The following is a 12,802-nucleotide window of genomic DNA, read 5'->3' as shown; positions in this document are numbered from 1 at the left end:
AAAGTGCAAGTATTTGTGATATTCACAATTCTCTACTGGAGATTCACACTGTCCTCTGTACGTCTCCTCTCACAGATTTGGTTACCATGGAGAACAGTATTCACCAAAGCAGGGGGTGGCTGGCACACTTTCACTTAGAGAACAGTAGAGAATGTACAGTACTTACACCCATCTAAATCTACACATACACAATGCTCCTCATCCCTTTCTCTCTCTCTTTCCCTATGTGCTGACCTCAGGTCTGCAGTTAAATTAAATTATGCTTATTATTATTATTATTATTATTATTATTTTAATCAGGTCTTCTGATACTTAGTTTCTAGTGATCTCCCTGCACAAAAATCCTATTGCTATATGCTATTCAGGAATACAGTGAAACCACTGTTATTGCCCTCTCTCAGATTTAATTTATCTCTCTCTCTCTCTCTCTCTCTCTCTCTATGTCTCGTAACAATAGCCAGGTCTTAGTGGCCTACATTTTAAAATGTTTTTTTTTATTTATTTTTTTTTATTCATCTTCTCCTCAGTTCTCTAGTTGGGAAATGGGCTCTAGAATCAAGCCTTTGCAAGATGAGAAGCTTTAATGGCTTTAACTGCCCTGGATATTGTTGTGAACTGGCCTTTGGAGAAAAAAAATAAATAAAATGGAGAGAAAGTGAATCCTCCATTGTGCGTGTGGCTTGAATTCGATCTAATTCAAGGATTAAAGCCTTGGATTATTTTACCCATCCTCGACTGCACAAAACTAGTGTTGAGTAATCTAGTCATCTACACATCTAGTCTTATATGAAGCATATTAACATTTATTAGGTGTCTTTCAGGTGTTTATTTTCTCTGTTCCTACTCAAACTCTTCTGATCATGATCTGCCAAACCAGATTCTTACCTATACAAGTGAATTGCTTTCTGTATAGCAATAAGAACACGTCATATTTTTTTATTGAAACACTAGAGATCTTTGGTCCCTCTTTTCAAGATCAACGTGATCAGTGGTAGTTTCCCCATTGCACTGAGGGGAAGAGCGTGGCAGCATTGACTCATCGATGGATTGAATAATGGTGAAGGGCTAGCAATAGTGCAGTGGGATTAGCAGGGATTGCTAATCCTTCCTGAGAGTGTTTCTCTGGCTGGCTGACAGCTGTGGCCCTCTGCACATCTGATTTACCTCAGATTATGCTGGAGTCGTGCCAACTGGATCCAATCAGGCCATGATGCTCTCTCTTCCCCTCTCTCTCACCCTCCCTCATATCCATCCTGTCCTAGAACAGCCTCTCTCCTCTTTAAGATCAGGTCAACACTGAAATGCGACGCATTTGTCGGCAAGGTATCTTGGACTGGCGATTCTTTGAAGAATTTGTATTGGATTTTCATGGAGTTTGACGGTTGACCCTGTGAGAGGGGATCTGTTATCAGGGAGGATGCTGCCATGTGAGTACAGGTGTTTGTTGCATAGAATAGAATAAGTCAAACTATTCTCATTCGAACTTTTCTGAAATATCAAACCTCTGTTGTAACATCACAAAACTGATTTTTATTGCTTAAATGAAGCATTTATGGCCATGTCTGTTGTGAAACATCCTGTTTTTGTGCATATAAGCTCTTGCTTTCATAACCAGTTTGCGATTATCGAGCGCTAAAGATGACTACAACATTACAGGCTTTTGGGGGGGTATCTGCTTTTCTGTTCTCGTGTCATTCATCCAACTGATAAAACATGCAGTGTCGGTTGCAGGGTGTCCATGTGATTTACACAGTTTTGTATTTCACAGACCTTTGGCTTCCTTTCTAAGCTTGTAGAATAACTGAGATCAGTAAAAAAAAAAAAAAAGTGTTCTTGTTCTCAACCAAATGTTTTTTGGAGGATAAGAGCCACAGCAGCCTTCGTGTACTGCAGTAGGCTTGGATTTACTGTCATTCTGAGGGTGCTTTAAGAGCCTAATGCTAGATCAATAGATTGGACCTCTGTGCTTTTAAAGCCATGAACTTGTTGTCAATGCAAGAGCTGTTCATTTGATTTAGCATTCCTGCTAATCATGTCAGATCAGGCCTATCTAGCTGGCTGGCTAAAAAAAAAGTGTGAGAGAGGCAGAGTGTAAGAGAGAGGGTGGGAGAAATATGGGTAGAGGAAGTGAAGAAATATGGTGTCGGCTGAGGTATTTTAGGCAGCCTCAGCCATCCATCTCATGAATGAACCATTACAGGGCTCAATAATATAGGGCTTCATTGGGGAAAAGGCAAGAGATAGGAGGTAGCAGATTGACAAATATGAGACTGATGACATAATAACTTTTGCATTTGCAATACAAAAATCTATGTAGATGAAGAAAAAGGATGGCTGATTTCTTTTAATTCCTATTCAGAAGATACTCCATTGTAATACACACACACACACACACACACACACACACACACACACACACACACACACAGCAAAACCAAGTCATAGTAAAACAAACTTTGAAAAAACTTAACAGAACCCTGAAAAAAAGGTGCATCTATGCCTTAAAACAAACAGTCCAACAGTGGAGGGCGGGAGAAGGCTCTGGAAGTGAGCGAAGGGTAGGCAACCAGGACAGGCAGGGCCAGGGAGGAGAAGGCGGGAGCAGCCAGGGTGAAACCCCCAGCAGAAGGGACATGATGCAGGCCCACTGCGGAAACAAGGGAGGGAGGAGCCATGGGGAGCTATGGGGGGTTGGCCGCTGGACCCAGGGAGACGACTGACCAACGACGCTGGTACTAGAGGGCAGGGCGGAGCCAGAGCAACAGGCGTCCGAGGTAAGGGAGACTGAGGCAAAGGCAGAGCGACTGAGGACCAAGACTGGAGCCAGAGGGAAGGTAGGGCCCAACGGAGTCGTAGGGGTGGAGGGACGAGCTGCGGGTAAAGGACCAGAAGTCCATGATGCAAGCAGAGCGACGACTGACCAAGGTGGAGCCGAGAGAACAACAGTTAAAGGTGGAGCTGAGGGAGGGAGGAGCGGACTGCTCGAAAGTCCTAGGTGGAGCTACTGGGTCGATCATCATGGGCTGAGCTGCCGAACACTCTAACCGAGGCGAATCGATGAGAGGAAGCCGAAAGGGAAGAGGAAAGGTAGTGCAGGCAGGGCTGGAAGACTAGACAATACAGGTTGGGGTGAACAGACTGTCATGACAGGATGACACAAAACATTCAGGACCGCCTTTTTGGATGATGTGGAACAGGCAGGAAACTCATGGACAGCTTTCTGGGCCAACACAGAACGGGCAGACATGAAACCGGAGGAGGAGGTGGGATAGGGAGGCAGGGCAGGAACACAAACTCAGGGACAGGCTCGATGCAGGGAACAGTAAGGGGCAAGATGTACTCACTTACAGAGTTAATCAGTAACTCGCCAGCCACGGATGAGGGATTGGGGCTCCATGGCATTCCCTCTAAAACTCCATCAGTATATCCATGGACATGAGCGATGTAGCCAGCTCACACACCTGGTCACATGATTGGTTGGGCTCGGGCGCTTTGACAATCCAGGGCTCAGTCCTTGATGATGGTGCACTAATCGTGGCATGCTCAGCTCTGTATCTGTGGTGGGCACAAGCATCATCATCACTGGGCTGGTGGCTGGGGCTGGTGTGCTTATCTCCTCCTTGCTCTCGCAGATCATAAATGGGGAACCCTTGTAGAGAAGGACCCAATGTCTCTGGACAGGCATGCCCTGGCCTTCTTATTCAAGCTTGCCCAGAAAAACACACACAGGCATCGTAATGGACCAAATGTTGTAAGTCTAAGAATGCCTGCGTGTGTGCCTCCAGGGACTGGTTCCCCTGCAAGAGCAGAAGAAATCTGACTGCTGCTAAATCTATAAGAGGTCTGTTCTTGTGTCACTTTTTTTTTTTTGCAGCAGGATGCAAAAATAAAAAAGCTGGATTTAAGCACAGCAGTCTTTTATAATCAAAAACAAAACACTCTAGGACACCTTTCTCCAAAACATGAACAGAACAACCAGCAAAGTAATGATGAGAACTGACAAAGGACTGAACAAAATAGAGCTTAAACAGACCAAACTAATCAAAGAAATCAACATCATGTGTAAGCTAATCAGTAACCAAGGAGACAAACCAAGAGTGGGAACAAGGAAACAGAAAACAGCAAAACCAACTCATAGTAAAACAAACACTGATAAAACATAACAGAACCCTTACATGTCATATATATATATATATATATATATATATATATATATATATATATATATATATATATATAAAAATGTTATGCTTAAAAAGGTTCATAAAGACATTCGAAAAGAAATACATATGAATCAAGTGGTTTAATCCAAGTCTTCTGAATAGAAACAATTGCTTTATATGATAAACAGATTTAGTCTACACTCAAAAAAAATGCTTGGTTAAAAACAACCCAAGTTGAGTTGAAAATTGACTTGGGTTGTTTTAATCTTTAATATCGCAGCTCATATTTACACCTGCTCAACATTGTTAGTTCCTATTCCTTCCTTGAAATTGCTAGTTTGAATTTATGCGGGCTAAATATAGCTAACAAAAGTCCATTGTTTGATGTGTTTAGAGTGTGAATGTGTGTATGTACTGTATGTAAATACTATTATGTGTTTATGTATATATGTCTGTCTCTCTGTCTTATTTTAAATGTCTTCAAAAAACTGTAAAAGAAAAACATGATTTAATTCTAGTATTAGCTGTACTGTACATCTTGATAATTTTCAATGATCATCAGTCGCTGCCTCCCTTAATAACACTTTTATTTGTCTATGCAGGTGATGTGGGTATGTAACCTGTGCAGGAAACAGCAGGAAATTCTAACTAAATCAGGAGAATGGTTTTCATCAGGGCCTGGGGCTAGGCCTCTTAGTGTGGGCGCTCCCCTCAGTGGCTCCGAGTTGGAGAAGGACAGAAAGTTGCGCTCCAGATCCCAGGCTCCGGGCACTAACAACACTCTGCCACCCAACATTGGTCCTGGTGACCCCACCAAGGGAGCAGATATGATGCCCACCTTACGCTCCCGCAGTGAACCACCACGAGAAAAGTAGGCCGAAAAACTTTACACACATTCCAATCCTAAGATATATCTCAGGGACCTTACTGATCAAAATGAAGTATGCAGTGCAGCAGTGCATATTTACTGGTGGCACTCAACTGACAATAGATAACTGTTGGGTATTGTGTCAACAAGGTATAGGTCACAATGGTCGATTTGTTGCCTCTTGGGAAAGATTTATTATTTATTTTTTATTTAGTATTGCTGCATGGTAAAACCACAGTAAAATTACCATCCCTACATCCATACCAGTGGTGCCAAGGTATGGCAGACTCTAATGTCTTGCAGTCTTAAGGCCTGTTCACACCGGGACGAATATCGCGCGCGATTTTCGCCGACGTTTAACGCCTCCTGACTAAACAACGGGCGCCAATGTGAGTGTGCACACCGACGCGAAAAACGCGAGGCGTAAAAGCGTCATTTTAAAAAAAAAACGCCTCGGGTTCGTTTTTTTGGTTTGACGCGCCGCGTTAAAAACTGGCCGACCAATGAGATTGGTGCTTTTGTTCACGTGCCTGGAGCTGCTGAAGTTACAGTAAAACACGACTTGGTGGCGCTCAAGCACAAAACGGTCTTGCCGAGCACACAAGACGACGAAGAGAAAGTAAGTAGACGAGGAAGACCCCTACAAACTATCCCTGCATCTCAAACAGCTCCCTAGCTTCCTAGGTCGTGTATCAGTATACCATGTAAATGAATGTGGCCGACTCCCTGATCAGTGCCCTGACTAGTGAAGTAGAGAGCTGATTGAGATGCACACTATGGGTGCTCTGCCACAGATGTGTATTATTTCTGTATTTTTACTTTTTTTTTTCTTTTACATTCAAGAAATATAGTTGAGAATGTCTGTTTCATAAATATGTTTATTTACACTACCGTTCACTTGCACTACTGTCATTGTGACATATTTGCACTACCGTTTCTGATATATATATATATATATATATATATATATATATATATATATATGTAGGCCTATGCCATTTTATATATGCATTTTTTTTATCTTCTTTAACTTTATTAATGTCATATGTTTATTTGCACTACCGTTAAGCACAAGCGCCACATACTGTCAGGGAATGAATTTGCACTTTAACTCGGCGCATCGCCGGTCAAAATCGCTTGGGTGTGAACACAAAAAACGTCTCGAAAAGCGCTGACGATAAACGCGTGCGATATTCGTCCCGGTGTGTACGGGCCTTTACTCCCTCTGCTTGACAGTCCCACTTTCAAGTACTTCACACAATCTTTTCTAGCACTTCAAAGCTCGAAAGTCTGAATATTATCCAATTTAAATGTTGGTTTTAATGTGATGGGCAAAAACATTTTTTGTTCATCCTTTAAGGATTGTCCTCATAGGTAAAACTAAGACGATGAAAAACAAAAACTTTTGTTTTAAAATCTAAAAAGACATTAAATTACAACTATAGCCAGCAGAATAGTGACCAGCAATCACTATTATAACATTTAAAAATCTATTTTTGTTATTTTATATTTTATATGGAAGTATGCAGGAAAAGTCACAAAATCTCATGAAAAACAAAAACTTTTCTTCAAATTGTTAATGAAATTAGATAGCGAGGAAAGGGCGCTTCCTTTATAATCACTGAAGCTGTCAGTTCAGTGCAAGCTCATTGTATGCGAAAACAGCAATTAATTAATTAATTAATTAATTAATCAATTAATCTTTCAAAACTGCACAATGACATTTTTATTTACATTGTGTCTCTGATTTGTTTGCTATAATGAGAGGATTTATGCGCTTGCAGAACTTGCGCTCAATATAAATTTACCTTTTTAAAAGATACAGAGTGGATTCTCACTACCGGTAACTAACACCTCTGATTGGTCATTACTTTCAGCAGAAATCCCTGTGATTGGCTACAATACTTATTGAGGCAAAATCACTTTGTAAATAAACAATTTGACAGTGCTCTTGAACTTGACACGAATATAGCCAGATCACTTTAATTGACTTACTTTTATTTAACAATACAAATTATATGTTACATGTAGTAATGTAACTGTTAATAACTGCAATATAACAGCAATAGAAATAAAAACTCGCATTGACCTAAATAAGCAGCCAAGGTATGCAGCCACCATGCCCTGCCATACCCAATTGATGCTCCTGAGCCACACATATCTCTTTGGCTGTTGTGTCACACCTTCTTCCGTATGTTGAGCATCTTGTGCTACTGCAGGGGTGTCCAAACCTACTCCTGGTGGGCCACTGTCCTGCAGAATTTTAGCTCTATCCTCAGGTTAACACACCTTGACCCAGCTAATCAAGGTCTTCAGACTGACTAGAAACTTCCAGGCAAGTGTGTTGGCCAATTTGGAGCTAAACTCTGCAGGATGTTGGCCCTCCATGAGTTTGGACACTACTGTGCTACTGTATGAGCAGTGCAGTTTTGGAAAGATTTTACAATAAGGTTCAATTCGGCTTAAGTTTAGTTGTATATCGCTTTACACAATACATATTGTTTCAAAGCAGCTTTACAGAAAATGCTTGTTTCAGTGTTACAATTTAGTAAGTATCCTGTTATCAGCCAGAGATGAGTGTATCAAAGTAATGTCCATATTGAAGTAATATACAACTATAATATAGTGCATGTTATGTTGTTAGTTAATGTATTAAACATAGAATAGTTAGAAGTCAGTTAAACTAACACAACAAATGTGTTAGACAGCCATTACAACTTGTGCTTGTAATATAAGGATACTATTACACTATTAGGAAAATATTTAAGTTTTGCCTGTCGATCTAAAGTTGCTGTCATCAGAAATCTTTGCAAAGGCTGAATCCAAAATGGAGCTGGCTCAATCTTCAGTTTCTCTGGGATAGATATTCCTTGGTAGAAACAGGGAAGCAAAAGGATCAATTTATTAACCGTAGCTGCATTAAAATTCATGCATTAAATATCATGAACTAGCTATGAAAAATATTTTTTGATTAATATTGGTTAATTTTTTACATATACTAATAGTATTTTTAACATCTAAATTTAGTTAAAAGGATAGTTCATCTAAAAGATGAAAATTCTCTCATAGTTTATTCACACTTCATCACTTTTGTTCATCTCTGGAACACAAATGAAGATATAATTGACACGATCACTTTATATGAAGAACAGATTTATTAAGACTATTATTCACATTTAAACATTGATCAACACACATAGAGCACATCAGATGTGGTAAACACAAGCTCAGTTGTTCTTACTTGGCACGTAATAACAAACTTTATTGGTTCTTGCAGAAGCGTGTTAGCATGACACACGAGAACAAACCTTGTGAGTCTTGTGAGTCAAGCAAGAACATTTGAGCTTCTCTTTACCATAATTTACACTAAAAATCCTAAATTAAATCTGTTTATCATGTAAGGAGATTGTGTCTTTCATAAGTTTTGAATCAAAGCACTCGATTCATATGGATTACTTATACAATTAATTATTTTTAAGATGACATGTCAAAATCTAAGTATTTGCAGGGTTATGTGAAAACAATAGTTATACAGGCTTCTTTAAGATAGATCAGTCCACTAGTCATTGGGTTCCCACTTTCCAGAACTGAATTTACAAAATATGTGGTGTTACATATTCCTACTGTCAACATTCAATTTGTTCTATTTTAAGCTGGACATTTCAACAAAATCCGTTCGTACTGACCTGTTTTCAACTGACAGTATGTGGACTGCAGCTCCTGCCTTATAATCTCTTTAAAAGATGACGTGTGTTTCTTGTCTTCCTATCAGATGCATATTCACCTAATCCTTTTTGCATTTGAATTCCCAAAACTGGTGTTGAGCTATGTATTATTCAAATAACTACTATTGTAGCAGTTGTAAATGAAAACTGGACGTGGTACTTGGAAATTCCAAATACTATAATTTAAAGTCTTCTCTACTTTCTCTACTGTCTAATCAATAATAGGAAGAGACCCGTGTCCCTGCATGAGCAGAATGGAAAGGTGATTGGACGTGGAGAGAGAAGGCGGGGACCAGCCAGGTTGTCATCACAGGCCTCTGAAGATCGAGCTCCAGGTGAGAAGCGAGACATCAGACGATTGGAGAAAGGCCACTCACAGGAATACCCAGAGGATGATCCCACCCATCCTGAGCGGCGAAGGAGGCAAGAGGAGGAAGAGCGAGAGCGACAAAGACGAGAAGAAGAATACCAGACTCGTTACCGCAGTGACCCGAACCTAGCCCGCTACCCTGTTAAACCACAGAAGGAGGAACAGGAAATGCGTATGCATGCCAAAGTGTCCAAAATGCGTCAGGAGCGCCATCACAGCGACTTAGCCATCAACGAAGTGGGATTGATCCAAGATGGAGGTGAGGCTGCTGGAAATCGAATTAGCAGGCAACGAGTAGCTAACAACGACGACCGCAAGGCCCTTTTAGAGAACCATAGAGCATATTCTATGGACAGGACCGTGGGGGGTGGTGTTGGGATACAAGGATCCATCGCTAAACAGGGCCACTGTAGCCCTCACATGGGCCCTGGAGGGCCCCCAGACCTCAGGGACGGACAGGACTGGGGCCCAAAGGGGCATCTGGAACCTGGGTCCGCAGCTTTTCTGCACAGGGCTAAGCGAGAAAAAGCAGCAGAAATCATGCGTAAAGATTCATCTCTCAGCTCGGACCAATCGGAGTCGTTACGGCCACCTCCACCAAGAGCTTATAGACCCAAACGAGGCCTCAACAAACGGCAGATGTCCATCAGTAGCTCAGAAGAAGAGGGTGGCTCCACGCCTGAATACACCAGCTGTGAGGATGTGGAGATTGAAAGTGTTAGTGAAAAAGGTAAGTGCATGACATTTGATCATATAGCTAAATTTATTGTCAAATTGTAGCCACAAATTAACTAAAAAGTATTTCACTACAAAAAAAAAAAAAAAAAAAATCTCATTTACATAATATAGTAAATCTGGCAATAAATTATCATTTTATTTGAAATAATTTTTCTGTATATATTTTAACAATCATGGCAGCAGTAATTTTAAACAGACTGATTGTGTGTATTTGTGTGTGTGTGACGCTGTTTTTATTACATAGCACTGGCACCATTTTACATTAAACTAGCAGGTTTTATAAACTAACATAATGAATGTTGCTTTTTTTCTGGCATGTAATATTGTCCTAAAAAAAAAAGGAGGACTAATTTAATCTTGGTGAATTTCTCTCTTACTTGTTTTAGTATGTACAGTACACACTATTGCTCAATAGTTTGGGGTCAATAAGATTGATAGCTTGGAAATAAATGAATGTGTTTATTCACCAAGAATAAATTAAATCCATTAAATTGATTAAAAGTGACTGTAAATTTATTTTTCAAATAATGCTGTTCTTTTGAACTTTCTATTTTTCACAAATAATAGTCAACACAATTGTTTTCAATAATAGGAAATGTTAGAATGCATAGTAGAATGAATAATGTCTGCTGAAAATTCAGATTTTTTAATTTATAAAAAAATATACAATATCAAAATTAAAAATGATTTTAAATTGTAATAATATTTCACAATATTACAGTTTTTACTGTATTTTTATATATATATATAAAATGTTTAAGCATAAGAGATTTCTTTCAAAAACATGAAAAAAATCTCACAAAGTGTAATGCTCTTTATTCAGCTCACTCACACACTCAGTAATCGATTCCATAGTTCCCAAACTGCATCAAAATGCACAAAAATGCAAATCAGGAATAATTCAAATTAATCAAAATGGATTTATAGCATTTGGAACCAAACTCTTCATATATCTAACACTTTTGCATAAATTTTCACATCAAGACTATAGATAGCATACATCATTGTCCATGATAATGATCAGTCTTGAGCCTTTTGTAAAATAAACCCTGCTGATTCATGCAGTGAAGCTGCATTTGTTTATTTGGAAATTTTTTAGGGCACCAGATTTGGGAATTAGGTCAGCAGCTCTCTCACATAAAACCGCTGAGTGACTGACTGGCTGCGTCATTCCTGGGATGCAGCATGTTCCATTTGGGGACTTTTTCATATTCATCCTTGGGTAACCCATTCCAGCATTGAGTGCAATTATGATTTGGCTCTGCCCATTATTCTGAGCTGCAAGGCCACATGGTTTTGAAAGTCCCTGGCATGACTGATCAATCTGTAATTTGGTCAAATTAAATTTGGTAAAAATATTATTTGATTGTATGCATTTAGGATACAAAAAGCTAGCTGTGAAATCCATCAGGATCCACTGTCATTTTCATCGCAGAATGCAATGAAGTCAATGCAATTAAGAATGCAATCACAGTAGATAATTTGATATTTAATAGAAATGGTATTGTGGTGGAAATGTTTATGTGTTTTAAGAGAGTTTATTTTAAGTTGAAATTGAAAACCACTCTGAAACTACCATGTGCAAACATAATGTCCCCTGTTGGAGCCATGGCCTGATAGTAAACATGCTCCGACATGGGTAATTTCCCAATCTCATTTTACCATCTTCTCTCTATCACCTCCTTTCAGCTTCTCCTATGCTGTCTTAAAAAGGCAAAATACAGTAACTGTGCCAAAACTGGAACTGAGAAAAAAGGTTTTTGATTGAATTTACTGATTTGATGCCAATTTTCACACTCTGAATTAGAGCATAACTAAGCCGCTCTTGTTTCTGTCACAGGACAGAAACCCAACATGAGTCATAATAGGGCTGCACAATTAATTGTGATCATGATTTATGCTTCTCTTGATTCATTTATTATTTATCCTGAAATCTTACATAATAAGTCTCCACAAGCTATCATGACTGGGGTTGCCAGATGTCAAGAGTTTTCAACCATGCACACACATTCCCTTTCAAAAGCTTCTTTCTATGCTGCGCTGCTCAGCGCTATGGGAACACCTTTGTGTGTGCAAACACGGCAAGAAACTTGGCATAACTTGGCAACCTCTGGCGGTGACATCATTGGAATGCACGCTCGTCAGAGGCTATAATTAGATGTGTAACAGGTGCGCCTTAAGGTTTCTTTGTCTTCAGAGTACTACACTGTACTGTGTGTGTGTGTGTGTGTGTGTGTGTGTGTGTGTGTGCTCTCTGTCTCTCTCTCTTTGTCAGGAGTTAGATTTCAACTGATAATGTGCAGAAATTTATCTGTGTGTGCGTACGAGAGAAAAAGAAAATAAGCGTCATTCAAGGTAAGTGGTGTGTGCCTCCTGAATAAGACACACACCAGTTTTGCTTTGTGTGTCTGGGGGATGAGCATGCTGCCCTTGTGTTGGAGCATGGCGATTGTGAGCAATGTGAATTGTTCACAGTTGAAGTACTTCACGCTCACCTTACTTATTTGTGGGCCGGCACCTACAATGAGGTTGTGGGGCTTGCGTGTTGATCTGGGTAAAGTGCGAGATACGGGTCTGTCCCTATCACTCGCTTTCTCTCCAGATCGGGTTGTCCTTTTGCCTGACTCCAAAGCGCACCCCGGTGCCTCTTCGGCTCGGGTGGAGGACAGTAAATCTCTCGTTTCTGGCATGGATATCGAGTCCGCCACCTCCGAGCTTTATCATCACAGGAGGAACTACTCTAGGTGAGTGGCCAGATTACAACTAGACTGGCCACATGAATAATACACCCCCAGACACTCTTACTTTGAGGACAGATTTCTGACTGGTGGCCAGGAGGAGGAAACCTCAATGACGGTCTCTCCCCTTCTCCTCAATGACGAAATATCTCGTTCACGGGGGAAAACTTTATACATTGTGTGTCTTTGCGGCCTCGACA

General features: G+C 40.1%; 1 protein-coding gene across 7 annotated transcripts in view; it reads left to right on the top strand.

The window, feature by feature from the left end:
• Nucleotides 1-12,802, top strand: part of rims1b (regulating synaptic membrane exocytosis 1b) — a 105,928-nt gene that overhangs the window by 37,263 nt on the left and 55,863 nt on the right. For all 7 annotated transcript variants that reach the window (XM_048197136.1, XM_048197139.1, XM_048197138.1 and 4 more), the window contains 2 exons: nucleotides 4,766-5,034; nucleotides 8,982-9,856. In XM_048197136.1, coding sequence (XP_048053093.1) covers nucleotides 4,766-5,034; nucleotides 8,982-9,856 — 1,144 coding nt within the window. The remainder of the gene's footprint in view (nucleotides 1-4,765; nucleotides 5,035-8,981; nucleotides 9,857-12,802) is intronic.

The sequence above is a fragment of the Megalobrama amblycephala genome, linkage group LG7, assembly GCF_018812025.1.
Source record: "Megalobrama amblycephala isolate DHTTF-2021 linkage group LG7, ASM1881202v1, whole genome shotgun sequence".
Classification (NCBI taxonomy): domain Eukaryota; kingdom Metazoa; phylum Chordata; class Actinopteri; order Cypriniformes; family Xenocyprididae; genus Megalobrama; species Megalobrama amblycephala.
This window is presented reverse-complemented; position numbering and strand designations above follow the sequence as displayed.